At 46.3% G+C, this 22,441-nt stretch overlaps 2 protein-coding genes across 3 annotated transcripts in view; both read right to left on the reverse strand.

The window, feature by feature from the left end:
* LOC125704463 (interferon-induced very large GTPase 1-like) overlaps positions 1-21,091 on the reverse strand; it is a 39,755-nt gene extending 18,664 nt beyond the window's left edge. The window contains exons 1-4 of one of the 2 annotated variants that reach the window (XM_048970028.1): positions 20,539-21,091; positions 20,284-20,356; positions 8,901-9,010; positions 254-8,021 (exon numbers count right to left, since the gene is read on the reverse strand). In XM_048970028.1, coding sequence (XP_048825985.1) covers positions 4,312-8,021; positions 8,901-9,000 — 3,810 coding nt within the window. In that variant the 5' untranslated portion in view covers positions 9,001-9,010; positions 20,284-20,356; positions 20,539-21,091 and the 3' untranslated portion in view covers positions 254-4,311. Of the gene's footprint in view, positions 1-253; positions 8,022-8,900; positions 9,011-20,283; positions 20,357-20,538 lie in introns of those variants that run through there. The other variant, XM_048970026.1, reaches the window with a different exon arrangement.
* LOC125705198 (stonustoxin subunit alpha-like) overlaps positions 1-22,441 on the reverse strand; it is a 216,497-nt gene that overhangs the window by 69,496 nt on the left and 124,560 nt on the right. The gene's annotated exons all lie outside the window — the stretch shown is intronic.

The following is a 22,441-nucleotide window of genomic DNA, read 5'->3' on the forward strand; positions in this document are numbered from 1 at the left end:
TATTTTTATCATTTAATCAGAACATCTTACATAAAAAGGATTAAAAAATCTTCAACTTAAACTTGTGTTTATGTTATTCAGTTAAACTAAAAATTCCTAAAGGATCAAATAGTCACATGGTGATCTGGAAAAATGTGGCCTCTTATAACCCCCTTAAATATAATGAACAGCAGAGATTAGCACTGTCAGAATGAAAGTTATACACGACTCACTGTCAGAATGAAACTAAAAGTAAAAGTATTCCTTTGCTTACAGAGATATTCTGTTATCTTACTTCCCTCGGTGTTGCTCAGCATTTCTAATTTACAGTGAGAGAAAGAACAGGACTATTAGATACATTTTTTTCAAAAGTTAAGGTTAAATTACTTTTAATGCAGGTGGGTCAAATAACGTTTTAAATGTGAATATGCAAATTACTATGTGCCAATACTTTAATTGGTGTAATGTGTCAATTACTATGCTTTGGTTTAGTCTTCAGTTACACAAGAATTACAGCAATTCAGTGATTAGTAAGGGGTGACGCAGAGGTGCAGTGGTCAGCACTGTTACCTCCCACCCCTGGGACCAGGGTTCCCTGTGTCAGCCATGGCTACCTGAGTGTGGAGTTTGCATGATCTCCCTGTGTCATCATGGGGTCTCTTCCAGGTACTCTGGTTTCTCCCCACATTCTGAAAATATCCTGAGGTTAGTTGGATTTACCAAATGTCCCATATGTGTGCATGTTTTGTAAGTGTGTGAGTGAATGGTGTGTGAGTGTGTGAGTACAGGGAGTGTGAATGTGTGAGTACAGGGTGTGTGAGTGTGTGAGTACAGGGTGTGTGACTGTGTGACTGCGTGGTGTGTGAGTGTGTGAGTACAGGGTGTGTGAATGTGTGAGTACAGGGTGTGTGAGTGTGTGACTGCGTGGTGTGTGAGTGTGTGAGTACAGGGTGTGTGACTGTGTGACTGCGTGGTGTGTGAGTGTGTGAGTACAGGGTGTGTGAATGTGTGAGTACAGGGTGTGTGAGTGTGTGACTGCGTGGTGTGTGAGTGTGTGAGTACAGGGTATGTGAGTGTGTGACTTTGTGGTGTGTGAGTGTGTGAGTGTGTGACTGCGTGGTGTGTGAGTGTGTGACTGCGTGGTGTGTGAGTGTGTGAGTACAGGGTGTTTGAATGTGCCCTGCGATGGGTTGGTGCCCCATCCTGGGTTGTTCACTACCTTGTACCCATAGGCTCCAGACCCCTGCAATCCTGAAGAGAACATCTTACAGAAAATGGATGGGAAAATCTTAAACTCCAGCTTGTGTTTATGTTATTCAGTTAAACTAAAAATTCCTAAAGGATCAAATAGTCACATGATGATCTGGAAAAATGTGTCCTCTTATAACCCCCTTAAATATAATGAACAGCAGAGATTAGCACTGTCAGAATGAAAGTTATAGACGACTCACTGTCAGAATGAAACTAAAAGTAAAAGTATTCCTTTGTTTACAGAGATATTGTGTTATCTTGCTTCCCTCAGTGTTGCTCAGCATAAAGACACATTCTAATTTACAGTGAGAGAAAGAACAGGACTATTAGATACATTTTTTCAAAAGTTAAGGTTAAATTACTTTTAATGCAGGTGGGTCAAATAACGTTTTAAATGTGAATATGCAAATTACTATGTGCCAATACTTTAATTGGTGTAATGTGTCAATTATTACGCTTTGGTTTAGTCTTCAGTTACACAAGAATTACAGTAATTCAGTGATTAGTAAGGGGTGACACAGAGGTGCAGTGGTCAGCACTGTTACCTCCCACCCCTGGGACCAAGGTTCCCTGTGTCAGCCATGGCTACCTGAGTGTGGAGTTTGCATGATCTCCCTGTGTCATCATGGGGTCTCTTCCAGGTACTCTGGTTTCTCCCCACATTCTGAAAATATCTTGAGGTTAGTTGGATTTACCAAACGTCCCATATGTGTGCATGTTTTGTAAGTGTGTGAGTGAATGGTGTGTGAGTGTGTGAGTACAGGGTGTGTGAGTGTGTGACTGCGTGGTGTGTGAGTACAGGGTGTGTGAGTGTGTGACTGCGTGGTGTGTGAGTGTGTGAATACAGGCTGTGTGAATGTGCCTTCTGATGGGTTGGTGCCCCATCCTGGGTTGTTCACTACCTTGTACCCATAGGCTCCAGACCCCTGCAATCCTGAAGAGAACATCTTACAGAAAATGGATGGGAAAATCTTAAACTCCAGCTTGTGTTTATGTTATTCAGTTAAACTAAAAATTCCTAAAGGATCAAATAGTCACATGGTGATCTGGAAAAATGTGGCCTCTTATAACCCCCTTAAATATAATGAACAGCAGAGATTAGCACTGTCAGAATGAAAGTTATAGACGACTCACTGTCAGAATGAAACTAAAAGTAAAAGTATTCCTTTGGTTACAGAGATAGCTTTATTTAATTTTTATATTTAATGAAGAAGAAAGAATTTTTGTTGTTCTGTTAATGATTTTTTTATTCATGTGTGTTAGTGCTTCCCTAAAACAAAACCTAAGTCTGCAAGTTCAGCCAGAAGTTAATCTTTTTACTTCAGAAGGATTTTGTTGTACATAACTGTATATAACAGCAACGTTCAATAAACAAGAGGAATCCTGATTAAATATAGAAAGATATTAATAGACAGATTTTTCTTATCTGCTTTCATAGAAAAACTGTTATCTTTGCTACAATAGCTTCATTTATGATTGCAAATTTTGAAACTTTTTGTTTTCAAATTTCCAAGACAATACTTCTATGAATGCCACGTCTATTAAAATGATGTGAGGGGGGATATAGGGCTTTCAAAGGAACAAACAGCAATAAAACATAGTAAATGCAAATTATTATCAGAAGTGGTGGTAATTAATCCCAATAATCAATCACATGCTTCAGCAGCTGCAAGGCTATTTACACTCGGACGTGCCATCATGACCTACCCTCACTCTCAGACTGGGGAGCCCTTTTCAGTCCTGGCAGGAGACCAACACGGGAGTCCCGAGAAAGTGCCGGGAGATGCGCGCTCTATCCCATGGCTGAGCTCCGGTCAGTACTGAGTTTTCCCCCTTCCTGTATACTAAATTGGGATCGGTATGCGCACGGACAGGGGGCGAGCTGGCCAGGCTCAGCCCTCCCCTCAGGCAATATGTTCTCAATTTTTCAATTCTGTCCGGGTAATGCAGCTTGCGGTTTCAATCAGAAGTGATAAGACAAGTTCCCATAATCAACGTGTTCCCCTCTTCCCGAGGGTGGGGTAAGCGTCCCACCCACCGACCACTAGGTACGGTTTCAATCAGAAATAATAAGACAAGTGTCCTTGAGCAATGCTTTCCCTTCTTCCTGAAGATGGGATAAGTGTACCACACACCGATCAGTGGGATGCAAAACTTATTGGCCAACACTTTCTCTCGTCTTCAGGAAAACCCCTCAGAAAAACATGGTACGCATCTTTGTACATGGTAAACATATCATAAAACAAATTAACCAGGCAAGCGTCGTTGAACAGGGTAAGAATATTTTGGACAAGATAAAGATGTTCCTTTCATGAGAAACAAGTTATATAAGTGATCAGTACAAAACATGTGTATGCAGTTTCGACCTTGGCACAATATTATGGGTGAATCATGGACGACGTATCTGAATCTCAGGATGATCAGTCCATACACGATCAGAATCAATCAATACCTCAATCACCTCATAAGTCTGACAGTAACAGGAGGACAATGATTAATTCTAGGCAACGTAATCGTCCGCAAGTTCGTCCTAATACACCATGTCTATAAGAATCTATTAACACTTTAATAACACAATATGATGCATTCATAAAGCATTATAAACATGGCTATTAGTATTATTAAAAAGGCAAAGGACATTATAGCCATGTTTATTGTGCATTATGAATGCTCTATCAAGAAATCATCTATAATGCACTATAGACACATTCTTAATGCTATACTTTAAGAAGGAAAATAAAAAATAATACTCTCAACCCCACAAAAAGCATAATAACTCAGCTCCAAGGTTATAGGTTCAGGACTGTCTGGGGTTTCCTGAGAATTTTTCATTTAATTATGAGTGATCAGAACATCAGATATTTTACTATTATTACGACAGAAACAATTTTAGCGCAAAAACATGCTGCCATGATATCAATTTTAAATGTAAGCAACTGTACACAATCAATGAATCAATGAAAGATGTGGCAGTCATATTTTTACATGAAGGACAACCTTCAATGTCTTATGTTTTTGAAAAAAAAAAATTCAAATTGTATTCATGAATGATTTCATTCATTCATGAAACTCTCAGTACTTTCAATTTCTGAAAGGGTACATGAAAAAATCAAATACCGAAGTCCAAATTGTTTTATTTTCTTGCCTTTCAAGTTTTGCTTTATATTTTCTTTCCTCATCTGGTAAAAGTTCTTCATTATTGCTGACCTTTTGTATGATCACTGCTTGCTCCTTCATAGCTTCAAGTGACTGAATTCGCTGCAGGAATCCAGGTTTAGCTTCTGCCTTTTCACTCTTAATCAGCAGATCAATGTATTCTGGTGCGGAAAGTGGGTTGGGCTTTAAAGCGATTTCCTTTAGTCGAGCTAAAGACCTTCGTAATGTTTCAATTAGATTCAGTACTTCATCTTGAAGACGTTGAATATCTTCTTCTTGTCTGTTTATTATGTCTCGGGCTGTCAGTTTGGCACCCAATGCTTTCTCATAATTTGCTTTAAGCTCTTCAGATGTTCTCATTTCTTTCACCTTTTTATATTTCCATCTGTACTTCTGGTTAAAATGCACATTCCAGTGACATTTGCCAGCACACACTCTGCAGTTTCCTTTGGAGTTCATGGCAGCACAACCAGCCTTATCCTTATCATCTGAAATAGTACAAGGATAGTGGCAGGTGACAAAACACTGCTGACAGTTGGTTATATACTGTCCAGATCCTTTTATACTAACCTGAACTGGCTTCGTCACCTCAACTTCAAATTCAAAGTTTTTATTTGTATTGATTTCTGCTTCATGCTCCTGAATAATTTGTTGGGTCCTTTTGATTTCATCCAGTTTGGCCAAACCAGCTCGGATCTGTGGTTGCAGACCTGTGATTGCAGTTTCCAGCTCTTTGCGTTCTTTGAGGGCTTCCTTAGTTAGCCTCAAGCTCTTGGTTTCCATACTTGTTAAAGTAACAAAAAACTTATTCATGCTCTTCACACCCATTCTCCAGAACATCTTGTCAAAATTTTCAGTGCTGTTTTTCATATTGACAGAAGTAGAATTGTCTGCAAACAGTGCTGAATTGTTGAATTTGAAGTGAACAGGAATCCCTTTTTCTGTTTTAGGGCAAGGAACACCAGACATGTTTATGGCCTCTAGAACTGAGGGCTTCTGTTCATCTGCAAATGTCACAAGCATCTGGATATTATCTGCTATGTTTTTACCAAAAATGGAAAGGATGGAGTCAAACACATATTTCTGTGCAGGTGTTAGTCGTGCCAGTGAGGCCTGAGTTACGAAGCAGACGGCATCTATAGTACTGATGCCGATGTCGGAGGTAAAAAATGTCCGGATCTGTTCAGTGATTTCTCTGTCTCTCTCTATTCCTCTTGTGTCACCAAAACCGGGGGTGTCGATGATAGTGATGGAGTTGTGTATGGTATATATCTCTTGATAGTTAATTTCATAGGCAGTGATAAGGGAGGTTTGGCTCTCTGCTTGTGATTTTGAAGTCCCCTCATCAATTAATTTGAATCGGAAATCATCTTCCCACTTAACACCCAGAATATAGTTGATCATTCCGTTTATTATGGTTGATTTTCCTGCTCCATTTGCCCCAATGACCATAATGGTTCGATGTTCCCTGATGTTCTTTTTGCCGAAAGCATATCTCTTGCATCCATCTAAGTTTGTGGGTATTTCCTGCAGGGGAACCTTGTACACAGAGGGGACCCCTTGGCTAAGACATTCACTCTTTCGTTTTATCTGTTCAGCTACTATTGTGGTTTCTGACGATGTTGAAATTGAGACAGTCAGACTTTCTTTGCTTTGACCAGATTCACCACAATTGCATGTAATTCTAATATAATATGCTGTATCTGGCTGTAACCCAGTCATTTTATAGACTTCTCCTTTACTAGTCTTTTTTTCCCAGTCTGCCTTATTTTCATTTGTTTCAGTTCTGTATTCAACAACATAGTCTTCAATGTTGACACCACGGCCAATTGAATCGGGTTTTGTCCAAGAAACTTCAATCTCCTCTAAGTCTACATCTATTTCTTCTGCCTTCCCAGGAGGACTTGTGGGCAAAGTTTTAATGCTCTCAGCTTCACTGGCTAGACTGACACCTGCTGGACACACTGCCTTGTATCTGACCCTGTAGTCTGTGTGGGGAAGCAGTCCAGACACAGTACATTCCAGGTTAGATTTGGAAACCTCAAAAAATTGCCAGTCATCTGACTCATTAGCACAGTATTCAACCAGGTAGTGTGTGATTTCCCTGGATCCATACTGGGGATGATTCAGCTTTATTGTCACACTGTCATGAGTGACGTCAGATAGATTTGGTCTTCCTGGTTTTGACGGAGGCTCAAAATGGTCACTTTGTTTCATCCCATCTGTGTAAAGGTAAATACTTGCCCCTTTGTACTTATCGTTAGGTATGGATGCTGATATAAAGTGTGTTTTCTTGTTCTCCTTATTTGCTTTTGCAAAATCTATGAAGAGGAATACTTGTTCTTTCATTTTTTCTGACACTGCATCTGAGAGGTAAAACTCACTCGGCTCGACATCCTTCCCATCTTCTTCTGTTGGTTCTGTTAGCTTTGCAGTTGAAAGAGCCTTTAAATGACTCTGTAAGCAGGACAAATACGGCTCCTCTTCACCCAGTGATGTAAATGCAAAACACACTACATGCTTATCTCTATTTTTCAAGAGTTCACGTTCTAGCTCATTCTTTGATGCCAGATTTTTTGTGTCTTCCATCACATCAGTGTATGTTTGGAGCAGGTTGATTTCTTGCTCTTTGCAGTCCAGCCATTCCTTAAGTTTATTGCTATTGAAAGGAGACTGTTCCTTCTTTGTTAGGATGTTTGCCAGCACACATTTCTTTGTTCCACCTCCACGAATTGATGGTAAAATGCTTGACAAAGATCTCTGAAACACTGATTTGTACTCCAAGCACATGTCCTTGAAGGATTTTACTTTTTTGCCAATTTCAGGAAAGTGTGAAACAACCTTACGTGTCATAATATCATTACATTGCATTTCTATTTCATTGAAGTCCTCTATCACTCTCTGTGCTTGATTTACTAAACTGACACTGATCTGACGCACTAATCTGGCAGCAGAAGAATCTAAGATTTCCAGGGGGAGTAACCACACCCTGACTGGCACAGCATTTTCCCCCTTTTCACCCAGCAGACCTGGAAGTGTTGTGTATATTTTTACAGCATCCTGGTAGGAAACAGGGGTCTGTTTCAGGGCAAAGTCCCCATAGAATTTACAAGACAACTTTTCCGCAGTAGCTCTGTCAGTGTCTGTCAGCTCTAAGGAAGCCTCCCCTTCGACTGACAATTTTGGTATTTTCTTTATCGTCACTTGCAGGTTCCCCTTAATGTTTTGCTGGTCCTCAGTTTCTGAAACTTCTTGATCAAAAATGAAAAATGCCTGAGCGCCATACAGCACTGCTGTTACCACGTGTGTCGCTATTCCCTGATCAAACACATATGGGTGTTTAACATTTCCTCGTCTAAGGTGACTCATAGACAGCTGCATGAACTTTGTAGTTGTTTTATACTTCAACGTGACACGTGCCTGTTTTTTTGAATCCTTTGTGTCATTAAGATACTTGGCAGATCCACCTACTTCAACCAGTCCCCCTAAGAAACTCACTTTTAGTGAAGCATCAACATCCAGAGCCCATGCCTTATCCTCTACAGAATCAGATGCAATGATATCAAATTCTGTGTTGTGCTGATTTCTTTCATCTGTGTTTTTTTGAAGGTCTTCATGATCCCACAAGGTAATTCCTGTGTAGGACAATAATCATGTTAGTGGTTCAAATAAAAATGTATTTCTAAAAATGGAAGCAGGAATGGATTTTTCAATAAATAAAGCTAAACTCTACCAGCTTTTTTCAACGGCTGTTTTCCTGATTGTTTTATGAAATAATGCCCAGAAATGTTTTTTTCACAAATATCTATGTAGGACTGTACTTCTTTAATTGCTAATTTCTGTTATATCAATGGCAAACTGTGCAGAAACAACCTTGCATTCATTGTTGGAATTTGATTAATTAGTGTTAATAACTTTGCACTTTTCCTGCAAGTTTAATTGTGGTGCAGTATGTTATTTCATATTAGCTAAATACTCGGGACCTGTGTTTTTTATATTGCATAACCCATTTCTCCAGCTTTTAGAAGTTATAGTTCTTCTGCTTATATGAATGATAAGCTTATTTAATAGAAATACATGCTTTGCTTGCAGCTTTTACATTATTACAATTGTGACCCAGGCAGAGACTGGAACGCGGGTCCCAAAGGTGTGAGGCAACAGTGCTAATCACCGCACCACCATGCCGCCCCAAGTAAAGAAACAATGACTTGAATTATATCTTCACAATTATAAGTATTGCTTTATGACAATCTTTTTCACATGACACTTGCAATTTCTGGAATTTGAACATGTGGGCACTCTGCACACTGTTAGTGCAATGCTGTAATTGTTGAGCTACAGGAGATAAGCTACCCTCAGAGGCAGGGTATCATGTACACTTAGTGGATCCTCTTCACAATATGGGATAAACTCTTAAAAACAAGTGGTCTCTCGTTGAAAACTCTACCCTAGAGTTGCAGCTGTATGCAATCTGGTAAAGAACCAGAAACCAGTTGTTTGATTTAGCGACTTACCTGGAATGAGACAATCATTACGGCAATCATACAGCATCCCCAGCTGGAAGGGTCTTCCGAGAGCTGCCACCTCCAGGGGCTTACTCGATCTCTTTCCCATGATTTCAGTTCTAAACACAAAAAAATGTAGGTGTGTAAGTTATGAATTAATCGTAACAATGTTAATTTCACAAATTACAAAAAAATACTGTTAATAAATGATGTTTTTTAATATTAATTCTAAATTGAGCTTTGAAGGTACATCTATTGGGAAAATAAAAAGTTATTTTAAAATCGTATTAATAGCAGGGGTGTAACTAAGGGTAGCCTAGGTCCACCCACTTTTTGTGTAGGTCCACCCAATCAAATTGCTGCTTTTTTGTAGTCAATATCTATTAAGCACGTTCTCACTCCAGGAACCTTTTTCAGGACCCAGGACCGTTTTCAGGAACTTGTGTCGTGTTCCCACTGAAAGAACTCGGTTTGATAATAGTTCCTCAGAGATAGTTCCGGGCCTTTTTTTTAGTCCCTACTCCAGAGCAGGTACCATTTGTTTGACCATGAACTACTGGGAAGGGGCTTACCAGTGATAATCTTACTGACTGGTTGACCACAAGCACCACCACTAACTTGGAAGTTGTGCGGAATTGTTGGGAATAGAGATAAAAGTAGTGGAGCAATGACTGAGCTGATGGAATAATTTTTACACCTCAGTTTTATTTAATGCATTAATAAGTATGTTTCTGTTTGTATCTCCATATTGCATACTGCCCCTTGAAGATGGGATCCCGTATCCCTAAGTCGATGTCATGCATCCCGAAGTTTGGAAGACCTCCCCCCGCCAAACCTTGTTCTTATTTTGTTTTGCCCCACTCATGCCCCCACTGCCGTATTCTGCCTTTGTTTTCCCTGGTCTACGCCCTCTGCTGTCTCTGTCTGTTTTTCCCCCTGTCCTGGTTGTCCCTTCACCTGTCCACCTTGTCTTTGTTGTGTTGGTCATTTCCCCTGTTGTCATTGGTCCTGCCCTGACCTCTGTGTCCTTAGTTATGTCATCTGTTCTGTGTTGTGCCCCAGTTTTGTTCCCGTCAGAGGTTTGCCCTGTTTAGCCTCTCTGGCCTGATCTGCTGTGTATGGTGTCAATCGTCTAATCGTTCCTCCCAGTCCTGCCCAGTCATATCCAGTACACCCTAGTGGTATTTTATGCTGGCTTTAGGTCGCGTTCTGTCTTGTCTGGTCAGTTCTGTCCAGTCGCCCCTTCTAGTCTGGTGTCCAATCTGCTTCCCACCCTGTTTGCTTCCTTGGGTTCTGCCCCCCCCCCCCCCCCCCCCCAGGAGGGCATGCTTCAGGGGGGGGGGGGGGGACTGTCACATCCCGCTTCTTTGCCCATTCCTGTTTCCTCTCTAACAGGGCTCTAATAAGCCATGCCTGATCCCCGTTAAGTCGAACCTGATTTATTAATAAGTGGTTAGGTTTCCAACAGAGCAAAGTACTTAAAATCTTCATCGAATTTATTGAACTGGTCAACCAATCAGCAATTTATTCCTGCATACACCTCCCCAGTAATTCACGGTCCAATGAAAAGTAAGGACGAAGAAGGGTTTGGCCGACCTTCAAGGAACTACAGTAAGAAAACGTTCCTGTGCTGCGGACAGGACAAAGTTCCTGGTTCAAAAAAGGGTAGTGAGGTGGGAAAGCAATTAATAATAGTAGATTTGCTACAAAAAAGCAGCTATTTCACTGGATAGGCTAATAGAAGAATTATTACATTCCAGTTATTACATTATTGGCTGCTACAGGCACTGTTGCGAACTCCTCAGCAAGGAAAGTCGCTATTGACTGTCCCAGAGGTCGCTAAGTTGGCAACACTGGCTATAGGGGCTACCCCCCCCAAAGCAAGATTATGCAGTTATTCTGATAACTTTAAAAGTTTTTTCAAAGTATGTTGTCAGGAAACCCGAATCCTGGCCGCATATCAACATCCATGATCCATTGGACCTTTTGGGAAGTTACATGGATCCCTGTTCAGCTGCTTTTCATTTAAGCAGGTAATCATTTGATTTACAAGCACCCCTGACTAAAATAAGCCACGTTACAGCATGTTTTCCCACTCAGTAAGTCTGAGGGCAAGAGGATCTAGCTGCAGAACAATGAGCGATGATCGCCACTGTGGGACGGAAAATCACGTGTCGTCCGGTTTACTAAGTAGAACATCAATGATATTTCCTGTATAAGTCCCCGACCTGCATTGCAACCATAAAACTAGTTTAAGCCGGTTTATTTCAACTTAAATCTATTTTCAGTATAAGTACGACCTCATAAGTTTCTATATAATCAACATCATTATAAAAATGTGACTGAAAAACACTGGATATCTGAGGTGTTGCATTGTGCGAGTATTGCTTTGGTCTGTCTACAGCAGGACAGGTTAAATAAAGGAATATTTAACTGAGTCTCATTTTCACAGTACTATCTGATTGAGGTCGGGCACATTTTTCAATAGGCTGTAAACCTTATGAGAGCAAAGGTACATCAACTTATGAAAGCCCTGTCCCCTTTTTAATAGTGATTAAACCGATAACAAATCAATTTAGAAAATAATTTAACGTTCTCGTCATTTTTAAAACCCTTGCCATTATAGCCTTGCGTCGATTTGTCTTCGCATTTTGAATCGGACTGTAATATACACACAGTATCCTGCAGCAAATAATAATGTATGTGTAAAAACACAACACTTGATATGGAAAAGTAATATAGCCGTTAACGTCCTGCTACATATCCACCTTCAGGTATCTCTTGATCGCTGTACATTATTTCCTTTGGACCTTGCACATAAACGCGATCTCATGCGATCTAAACTCGAAAAATGATCCTATACAGAACCAAGAATGCATCGGCACCTGGAATCCTGAAGGTATGAAGCAGAAGGGCAGCAACGGAGACATCATGCTTTTCTGTTTTATAGAATTACACACATAATGCATATAGCGAGCCTGCTCTAGCTGATACTGTATAAGTACAAACCGACTTCGGAATTTTTAAGCTGTAACTCATATAACATAGGCCTATTTCTCTACTGCCGTTTTATTTGTTATTAACTATTTCCACTGGATATTGTACCCTTATTTTATATCTTAAAGGTAAATACATGTTTAATATGTTGATATTAACAGCTACGTAAGTCAGCATACATCCATCCATCCATTTTCCAAACCGCTTATCATACTGGGTCGCGGGGGGTCAGGAGCCTATTCCGGAAGCAATGGGCACAAGGCAGGGAACAACCCAGGATGGGGGGCCAGCCCATCACAGGGCACACTCACATACCATTCACTCACACACCATTCATGCCTTTTTACATTCGAACATTAAGTTTATCATTCACAACCTCCTGTAATTCGTCACAAATGTAACAGTAACTTTTTCATTAAAATGCTACAATAATGCTCGTCTGTGCAAATACAGTCACTTTCAGTCGCAGGAAGAGACTGATTTAGTTGAAAGATATTTTTGACACTTAGTTGAATCCATTCTGCTGAAAACTTTCTTGTATTCTGTCGTTGTATAATATAATACGGCATTTAACTTCATACTCAGCACCGTCATGCTTGGAAATGATCTGACATCGAACCACAGACCAAAAGTAATCAAAAGTCACCAAAATTTCCCCACTCACTCTAAACCCCGTGTGTTCATTACAGCTAACAAGCTGTATTGCAAGTCGTCCTGCCATAAGGAAAAGACTCTGGGGGGGGGGGGGGGGCATTTAATAGCAGGCCACCCTGCCACAGAATAAATAAGTATGACATTTGTAATAAATAAAATTATGTGGAGCAATTATTAAATTAACACGCAACAAACAAACAAAAGAACTTCAACATAGTTACACACTCCAAACAATTTTTTAATCAATGACAATAAAAGGGCTACAGGAGTTGAAGGTGGTCATGTGGCCCCCTTCCTCATTCGCTCCAGAGAGATGCAGTTTCCTGTGGTGTCCTGGCATTAAAGGTTCGTATAGTATTTAAGCTATGTTTTAAACTGCAAATTCATTTTAAGAATGTTGAATGACAACTCTCTCCGCCTGGGTCACACGTGTGCGGAGTTTGCATGTTCTCCCCATGTCGTCGTGGGGTTTCCTCCTGGTACTCCGGTTTCCCCCCACAGTCAAAAAACATGCTGAGGCTAATTGGAGTTGCTAAATTGCCCGTAGGTGTGGATGGGTGAGTGAATGGTGTGTGAGTCTGCCCTGCGATGGGCTGCCCCCCCATCCTGGGTTGTTTCCTGCCTCGTGCCCATTGCTTCCAGGATAGGCTCCGGACCCCCCGCGACCCAGTAGGATAAGCGGTTTGGAAAATGGATGGATGGATGGATGAATGACAACTCAGTTGTAAACATAAATCTTTCATTTTTTTAAAGTTATTTGGTGCTTCTAAATGATACCAGTCCAACTTTTCTTCAGTTTGCAGAAAGATTTCTTAATGGTGACAATTTAACTTTTGACGCCTCAGAGAAAGAAATAAATAACATGAGGCTGGATATAGCCAGCACCCTCCTCCAGGAATTTGGTGTCTATTGAGAGATGGTCATAGATAATCCCTTTCTGTTTAAATCAGACATGAATTAAAAAGAACTAACGTAATAAAATGTCGCACTTTAAGATCAGATATAGAAATAATATTTAAGAAACATTTGTTAGTATACAATGTTTATAAAATACTTCTAGGTTAATATTTAACCTCTTTGTTTTTGCAGACAATGTCAGAGGTGTGTGTTTCTATTGTGGTAGTGAGGATGGAGACACACTGTCACGATCGGGGTGCAGCGAGCGCGGCGATCGTGCGTGTAAGGAGCAATGAGCAGGCAGACAGGCGAATACGGGGCAAAACGGGAGTTTACTGGGGAAACAGGGACCAGGACACAGCTCACGCTTACAAACATTAGAAAACATCAATGACGGACAACGCTAACAGGTAAGACCAGGACTTAAAACCAGACAAGACTAATCAAAGTAATCAGATACAGCGGGGTACAATCAGGGAAATACACGTGGGAAGGCAGGGGGCGTGGCACACACGAGGAGCGGACGAGCCGGGCATGACAGAGCCCCCCCCCAAAGGCGCGCTTCACCGGGCGCGCCCAGGAGGAGGCGACGAACGGGACGAGGGGACCAAGACCTGAAAAAACAAAACCCAAAACCAAGAACAAGAGACCGGGAATTAAACAGAGAGACAGAACAGGCACAAAGACAGGACCAGGGACAAAACCTGACAGAGGACGGGGAACACGGACCGACAGAGAAAGAGAGGGGACACAGAAGGAACCGGCGGGACACAAGGGCCAGGAGTGAACAGAGGGCACAGAGGAGGACGGGTAGCAAAGACAGGAGGAATACGAGGAGCAGAGACGGGCGGAACGAAGGGACGAGCAGAAAACGAAGGGACAGAGACAGGCGGGACAAAGGCAGGGGCATAGGGAGACAAGGAGGGGGAACCAAGGGGAGCCCGAGGGAGACCCAGCGGGCGACGGGCGGCAGCCGGAGGGGCCGCAGGCGGCCGGGAGGCCGGAGCCGGAGGGGACCTCGGAGGGGCCGAGGAGGCAGGGCGAGGGACCCGCGGAGGGGCCAGGGAGGGAGCAGGAGGGAGCACCGGGGAAGGGGACGAGGGAGCTGGAGGGGCCCACGGCGAAGGCCCGGAGGAGGGGGGAGCTGCAGCAGGCGACGACGTCCGGGGGAGGGCCGGAGGTAGGGGCCCCGCAGGCGACCGAGGAGCCGCCGTCGGGGAGTCCGCAGGCGACCGACTAGGCTCTGGAGAGGGGAGCGAGGCGGGGCGACGAGGCACTGGAGAGGGACCCGCAGGCGACAGCCGACCCGGAGGGCCAGGACCCGCAGGCGCCAGCCGAGCCAGAGCGCAGGCGAGGGAGGGCGAGCCAGGGGGCAGGGCGGGCGGGACCCCAGCCCTGCGTCTGTGTCCCCTTCCCCTGCGGGACACAGACAGGCCGACCCTAGTTCGGGGTCGAAGTCGCCGGGGCGAGGGACAAGGGGTTACAAGTTCTGTCCCCGAGGGGTCCCATTCCAGCTCCTCCACCTCCGAAGAGGGAGGAGCCAAGATGGAGTTGTCCGGGACCACCTCGGGGACTAGGACAGGGACTGGAGCTGCTGCAGTCGGAGGGGGCGCCTCTGGAGCTGCTGCAGTCGGAGGGGGCGCCTCTGGAGCTGCTGCAGTCGGAGGGGGCGCCTCGACAGGAACACGGTCAGGCTGCCGTGGCGCCGGGACAGGAACACGGTCAGGCTGCCGTGGCGCCGGGACAGGAACACGGTCAGGCTGCCGTGGCGCCGGGACAGGAACACGGTCAGGCTGCCGTGGCGCCGGGACAGGAACACGGTCAGGCTGCCGGGGCGCCGGGACAGGAACACGGTCAGGCTGCCGGGGCGCCGGGACAGGAACACGGTCAGGCTGCCGGGGCGCCGGGACAGGAGCACGGTCAGGCTGCCGGGGCATCAGCCCGGAAACTGCAGGACGCTGCAGTGGGGACCTCGGCCCAGGTGTTGCAAGCCGCTGTCGTGGGGGCGCCCGCCCGGGAACTGCAGGACGCTGCAGAGGGGGCACCGGCACGGGCGTTGCAAGTCGCCGTCGTGGGGGCGCCCGCCCGGGAACTGCAGGACGCTGCAGTGGGGGCGCCGGCCCAGGCGCTACAAGCCACCGTCGCGGGGGCGCTCGCCCTGGAACTGCAGGACACTGCAGTGGGGGCGCCGGCCCAGGCGCTGCAAGCCGCCGTTGTGGGGGCGCTCGCCCTGGAACTGCAAGACACTGCAGTGGGGGCGCCGGCCCAGGCGCTGCAAGCCGCCGTCGTGGGGGCGCTCGCCCTGGAACTACAGGTGACTGCAGTGGGGGCGCCTCGGAAGCGGCTGTAGCAGGCGGGGACAGGAGCGTCTCGGAAGCGGCTGGGGCGAGATCAGGAACTGGGGCTGCAGGCAGTTGCTGTGGGGGCGCTCGCCCGGGAACTGCAGGGGACTGCAGCGGGGGCACCTCAGGAGCTGCTGCAGCAGGGCGGTCAGGGACAGGAGCGCGGTCAGGGACAGGAGCGCGGTCAGGGACAGGAGCGCGGTCAGGGACAGGAGCGCGGTCAGGAACTGGAGCGCGGTCAGGAACTGGAGCGCGGTCAGGGACAGGAGCGCGGTCAGGAACTGGAGCGCGGTCAGGGACAGGAGCGCGGTCAGGGACAGGAGCGCGGTCAGGGACTGGAGCTGCAGGCAATTGCTGTGGGGGCGCTCGCCCGGGAACTGCAGGGGACTGCAGCGGGGGCACCTCAGGAGCGGCTGCAGCAGGGCGGTCAGGGACAGGAGCTGGCTGCAGTGGGGGCGCCTGCCCGGGAGCTGCAGCAGGCGGCTGCAGTGGGGGCGCCTGCCCGGGAGCTGCAGCAGGCGGCTGCAGTGGAGGCGCCTGCCCGGGAGCTGCAGCAGGCGGCTGCAGTGGGGGCGCCTGCCCGGGAGCTGCAGTAGGCGGCTGCAGAGGGGGCGCCTCTGCAGGAACAGGAGCACAGTCAGGAACAGGAGCTGGCTGCAGTGGGGGCGCCTGCCCGGGAGCTGCAGCAGGCGGCTGCAGAGGGGGCGCCTGCCCGGGAGCTGCAGCAGGCGGCTGCAGAGGGGGCGCCTGCCCGGGAGCTGCAGCAGGCGGCTGCAGAGGGGGCGCCTCTGCAGGAACAGGAGCACGGTCAGGAACAGGAGCTGGCTGCAGTGGGGGCGCCGGCCCGGGAGCTGCAGCAGGCGGCTGCAGAGGGGGCGCCTGCCCTGGAGCTGCAGGTGGCTGCAGTGGGGGCGCCTGCCCTGGAGCTGCAGCAGGTGGCTGCAGTGGGGGCGCCTGCCCGGGAGCTGCAGCAGGCGGCTGCAGAGGGGGTGCCTCTGCAGGAACTGGAGCGCGGTCAGGAACTGGAACACGGTCAGGAACAGGAGCTGGCTGCAGTGGGGGCGCCTGCCCGGGAGCTGCAGCAGGCAGCGAAGGCGGCTGCGCAGGCGGCGGCTGCGCAGGCGGCGGCAGCGGCGAAGGCGGCTGCGCAGGCGGCGGCAGCGGCGAAGGCGGCTGCGCAGGCGGCGGCAGCGGCGAAAGCGGCAATGGCGGCTGCACGGGAGCGGGGTCCGCGGGCGGCAGGAGCGGAGGGAGCTCCTCGGGTCCGGCCGTTGCAGCGAGCAGCGGAGGGAGGTCCTCTGCACCGGCGATCTCCGGTCTCCTTCTCCCTCGCTGGCGCCTAGCGGTGGCGGGAGGCGGCGCGACGTCCGTAAAAACGGACGGCGGAAGAAAGGCCTCCGGCTCCGGGTAAGGGTAGAGGAAGGGCTCCTCGTCCTCGTCCTCACTGGAGAACCAGTATTTCCACACGGGATCGGGGTCGCGTGTGGTCAGCCTCCGGGCTGGAGGTAGGGCGGGTACTTCCCCTTCGTCCCCTGTCGGGAGCCAAAGCCTGGAGAGCGAGCAGGCGCCGAGACGGATCGTCTCCTGCGGGACTCTCCTCCTCCCTGTCCGCTTCTTTTTGAGGTCCGTCATTCTGTCACGATCGGGGTGCAGCGAGCGCGGCGATCGTGCGTGTAAGGAGCAATGAGCAGGCAGACAGGCGAATACGGGGCAAAACGGGAGTTTACTGGGGAAACAGGGACCAGGACACAGCTCACGCTTACAAACATTAGAAAACATCAATGACGGACAACGCTAACAGGTAAGACCAGGACTTAAAACCAGACAAGACTAATCAAAGTAATCAGATACAGCGGGGTACAATCAGGGAAATACACGTGGGAAGGCAGGGGGCGTGGCACACACGAGGAGCGGACGAGCCGGGCATGACACACACTATGGGTAATTTTAAATTGTAAATTCGAGGGACGCTTGTTGCATGTCATCTCACCCCTCTATGTCTCTCTTCCTACCATTTCCTGTCACTCTCCACTTTCCTTTGTGTAATAATGCAATTAAAACACACATAATTATGTATGCTTGTGAGTGTGTGTGTGTGTGTGTGTGTGAGACAGAGAGAGATAGAGAGAAAGTGAATGAATATAAAAACTGTTTTGATAAATTAGATTACACTCTGCAATGCAGTCTTGGTGTTAACATTAGTCTAGGTGTAAACATCAATTCTGCTCTAGTAAGAGTAGGCATAGATTTAAAAACCTAAAGAATTTATTTATTTGTTTGTTTGTTTGGTTATGTTGCAGGTTTGCTGTGACAGTTGTGAACGGTCGTCTCACATAAGCTGTGTTCAGCATCCTTCAGTGGAGAAGGACTATTTGTGCCCAGCATGCATATGAATAATAGCCAGCCACTAGGCAGTAGGGGGCAATGCATGCACCCCCATGGCGAGTCTCGTGCCTCCCCACTCATGAAGATCATGTAAAAAAATTACGTAATTCAATAGTTATTGCACATAATGTTATGTTAATTTGATGTAATTAAATTTGATGTAATTTCATTTGATTAAATTTTTTGTTAATTTGTGTTAATTTAATAATTGCTCCACATAATTTTATTTATTACGAATGTCGTATTTATTTGTTTTTTGTCGTCACTGTTAATTTTAATCTTATTGATTAAAAACAGAGATATTGAGAAAGTTTATGAAATTCTAGTTTTTTTCTAAATGTTTCATGATGGGGGCCCAGCCCATCGCAGGGCAGACTCACACACCATTCACTCACACATGCACTCCTACGGGCAATTTAGCAAGTCCAATCAGCCTCAGCACGTGTTTGGACTGTAGGGGTAAACCGGAGTACCGGGAGGAAACCCCACGACGACATGGGGAGAACATGCAAACTCCACACACATGTGACCCAGGTGGAGACTATGGAATATTATTTAGCACTATATAACGTAGAATACAAGTATTATGATATTATTAAAAAGTATGCCAAATATCCATGATGTAATCATTACATCGTAAACATTATACTGTAATGTAATCAACACAATGTAATCAACTGAGTATGTATTTGCACCTTTTGTTAGTCTGAAGTTTCTGTTAGCTACTTTATGTTAGTCCTGAATCTATGAATATTCACTTTTATTAGCGTATACCTTATCACTATTTTAATCGTCAAATATATTATCAACCTTCTAGTTAGACAATGTGCAACAGGCTGAAACTGCCAAGGTTATTACTGAAGGAAGGGATTCGCCTGAGTTCACCAGCAGTTCACGGCTGAGCATTTTTTAAAAAACCAAGTGGAGATGGTCGTGCCACCATTATGTTCAGCCGAGAGACCAAACGGTAAAAGAAATGATGGACAAACGTATCACCTAGGGGTGTGGATTAAGGGAAAAAACAATGATTGTGAATGGCTGAAGGAATGATGATGCTTAAGTGACGAGATATTGTTAAATGATAAGAACTTATATAAAAATTGATGTAAAACTGAACTGGACACACTTTACGTGTCCAGCCTTGGTTGTAACTTCATTGTTGCAATAAAGACTGAATTCTGGATACTACACAAGCGGCCCTCTGACTTCTGATTTGGCGGGGAAGGAGAAAAAACCACGACAAGACTCGAACTGTAAGGCAACAGTGCTAACCACTGCACCACCATGCTGCCCCCACCTTACTTCCTTATCGAATATGCCACGCAAAGTCCTTACGCGATTCTGAACCTTTTCGCATAGTTTTGAATGACTTTATTCTTGAAACACTGCAGGTTTTTTCTCGTAACTTTATGACTTTATTCTTGAATTATTATGACTTTATTCTGTCAAATTACAACTTTAATCTCAAAAGTTTATTCTGGAGGTTTTATATTTTTATTTTTATTAATAGTCATAGATTCCACACCTTAAAAATAGCTTTAATTTTATTAACTTAGGTTTTATTTCTTAGGTAAAACAAAGTTACTGTTACTCCAAACCAAAATGTAATTGTTGAATTTTCTGATATTTTACATGAAATTGTTAAGGCTAATAATTAAGTAACTTTTACTTAATAATACCGCAGTTTAATTTACTTACAAAATGCTTTTGCAAAAACTTGCAAAGATATTTTAGTCAATTCTACGCACAATTTTTCAGTGGATGTTCCCTTCATGAGGGTCAGCATTCATGCGGCATAAATTGCAGTAACAGAAATAACGTAAATTAAATTAACGTAAATAATAGAAATAACAGAAATTACATTTTCTGTTTTCTTTTAGTATAAACTCTGTCTACATTCTTTAAAAAGGTTTGCCCACTAAAATTACTTTCGCAACCATCTTCTATAATGTTGTTTGATGGACCACAGACACTCGTAATGTACTTATAAAATAGAAACCGAAAAACATGTTTGCACACGAGGCCATTTTACAGTTAAATTAACTTTTACATAAAGTTCAGTAAATGTTTCACTAGAGAGCATGATATTAAGTTTTGTAACAAACACTTAGACTTACCTCTATTTTTCAGAATGAATTTCACATTCACTGTCTGCTGTCCTTTGCGACTTTATTTCCTTAGTTCAGATTTCTGTTGGAAAATGTTTGAATCTCAAGTAACTACGTAACTTTAAGTATAAAATAGGAAATAGTATGTTTTTTTACTTATATTACTTGCAAGGATTTTGAAATCCCTACGATTCATAACATTCATTATATTTAATCAAAGTCTTAAACAGCATTCTTTAGCGTTTTGCCTGTAACTCAGATTACCATAATCCTGTGATATTCTCTGTTCGGCAGCCCGTCCGGGAGGGCACCCCAGCTGTGTGCCCTAGGATAACGGCTGGATGGATAGACTGCGATGTGACTTTCCTCTTGAAATTAAACTACAGACCACATATGAAGGTACGGCTGAACTGAGGAGTGAGCCAAAGAGTGAGCCGTATAAATATTGGAATGTTGTACTTCCAGTTTTACTTTCCTAGTTTCATTTTGACAGTAGGTATCCAGCCATATTTGAGCGGACGAGCCGGGCATGACAGAACCCCCCCCCCCCCAAAGGCGCGCTTCCCCGGGCGCGCCCGGGAGGAGGCGAAGGACGGGACGAGACCGGGGAACCAAAACCTGAAAAACAAGAACCAAAACCATCAACAAGGGACAGGGAACAAGACAGACAGGCAAAACTGACACAGAGGCAGAAGCCAGGACAGGACACGACACAGGACAGGAAAGGCAGACAGACAGACCAGAAACGGGGACACAGAGGGAACAGGCAGGACAAAAGGACCGGGAGTGAACGGAGGGAACACAGGAGGACGAGGAATAGAGACGGGAGGAACAAAGCGAGGGGGAGCAGAGACAGGCGGGACAAAGACGGAAGGAGGAGAGGGGAAGGCAGGGACAAAGGCAGGAGCGAAGGGAGACAAGGAGGGGGAATAGAGGGGAGCCCGAGGGAGACCCAGCGGGCGACGGGAGGCAGCCGGAGGGGCCGCAGGCGGCCGGGAGGCCGGAGCTGGAGGGGACCGATAAGGGGCCGAGGAGACAGGGCGAGGGACCCGCGGAGGGGCCAGGGAGGGAGCAGGAGGGAGCACCGGGGAAGGGGACGAAGGAGCCGGAGGAGCCCATGGCGAGGGCAAGGCGAGGGGGGGAGCCGCCGCAGGAGCGGGTGGAGCCGCAAGCGAAGGAGGAGCCGCCGTCGGGGAGCCCGCCGGCGACCGACCAGGCACTGGAGGTGGGAGCGATCGTCGGGGCGACCGCCGGTGTCTTTCTCCTCTTCTTCCGCCACTTGGTCACGGAAGCCGCGGGAGGCTGATCTGCGTCTGTCAGGACAGACGGTGGTGGAACATCTTCCGCGGCGTCCGGTGCGTCCAACCCTAACCTCCGCGCTGTCAGTCGTTGCATCAGCAGGTATAGGTTGGATCGCACCTCTCCCAGGTGATGTCCGCCCTCAAGTGGGGACACCGTCAGCAGGAGGTCGCAGCTGCGAGTGGCCCACTCCAGTGCGACGGACATCGGGCTGGGTGAGCCAGTAGTGCACTTCCTGCAGCAGACCGAGACGTTCGCTCTCGGTCTGCTGCTTTGCCTCTTCGTTGTGGTCTGTCATACTGTCACGCTGGCTCTCCGGGGTGAAAGCGGGCGAGCAGACGAGCGGGCAGGAAACAAGCGAGGTAGCCAGAACTCAGGGAAAAACGGGGATTTATTGAAAAGGCTACGGACGGGAAACATCAGACAATAACTAACATCAATGACAGACAATGGACTCAGGTAAGACACGGACTGAAATACACAGGACTGAGCAAATTAACTAGACACAGCTGGGTACAATTGGGAGAAAACACGTGGGTAATCAGGGGGCGTGGCACACAGGAGGAGCATATATTAACATATATTATATTATCATATATATATTAGCTGCCTGTGTTGTTCTGTGTTCAGAGACTGGTTGGTTTCCAGCGTATCTTTAGAAGAAGATAACCCTAACATCTTAGTCCTTCGAGCCTGTTTCCCACGACTCGCCGTCTGAGGAGGAGGGACTCAACACACCGAAGTCTGTCGACAGCCAGGCTGCCTAGGCCACCTGTGGAAAGTCCCGGAGCGTGAATTCGTGACTGGGCCGGTGCGATAGCGTCGTTTCTCCCCTCTGAGGACGTCAGTCAACGGGATTCCGAAAAAC

Source organism: Brienomyrus brachyistius, chromosome 12 (genome assembly GCF_023856365.1).
Source record: "Brienomyrus brachyistius isolate T26 chromosome 12, BBRACH_0.4, whole genome shotgun sequence".
Taxonomy (NCBI): Eukaryota; Metazoa; Chordata; class Actinopteri; order Osteoglossiformes; family Mormyridae; genus Brienomyrus; species Brienomyrus brachyistius.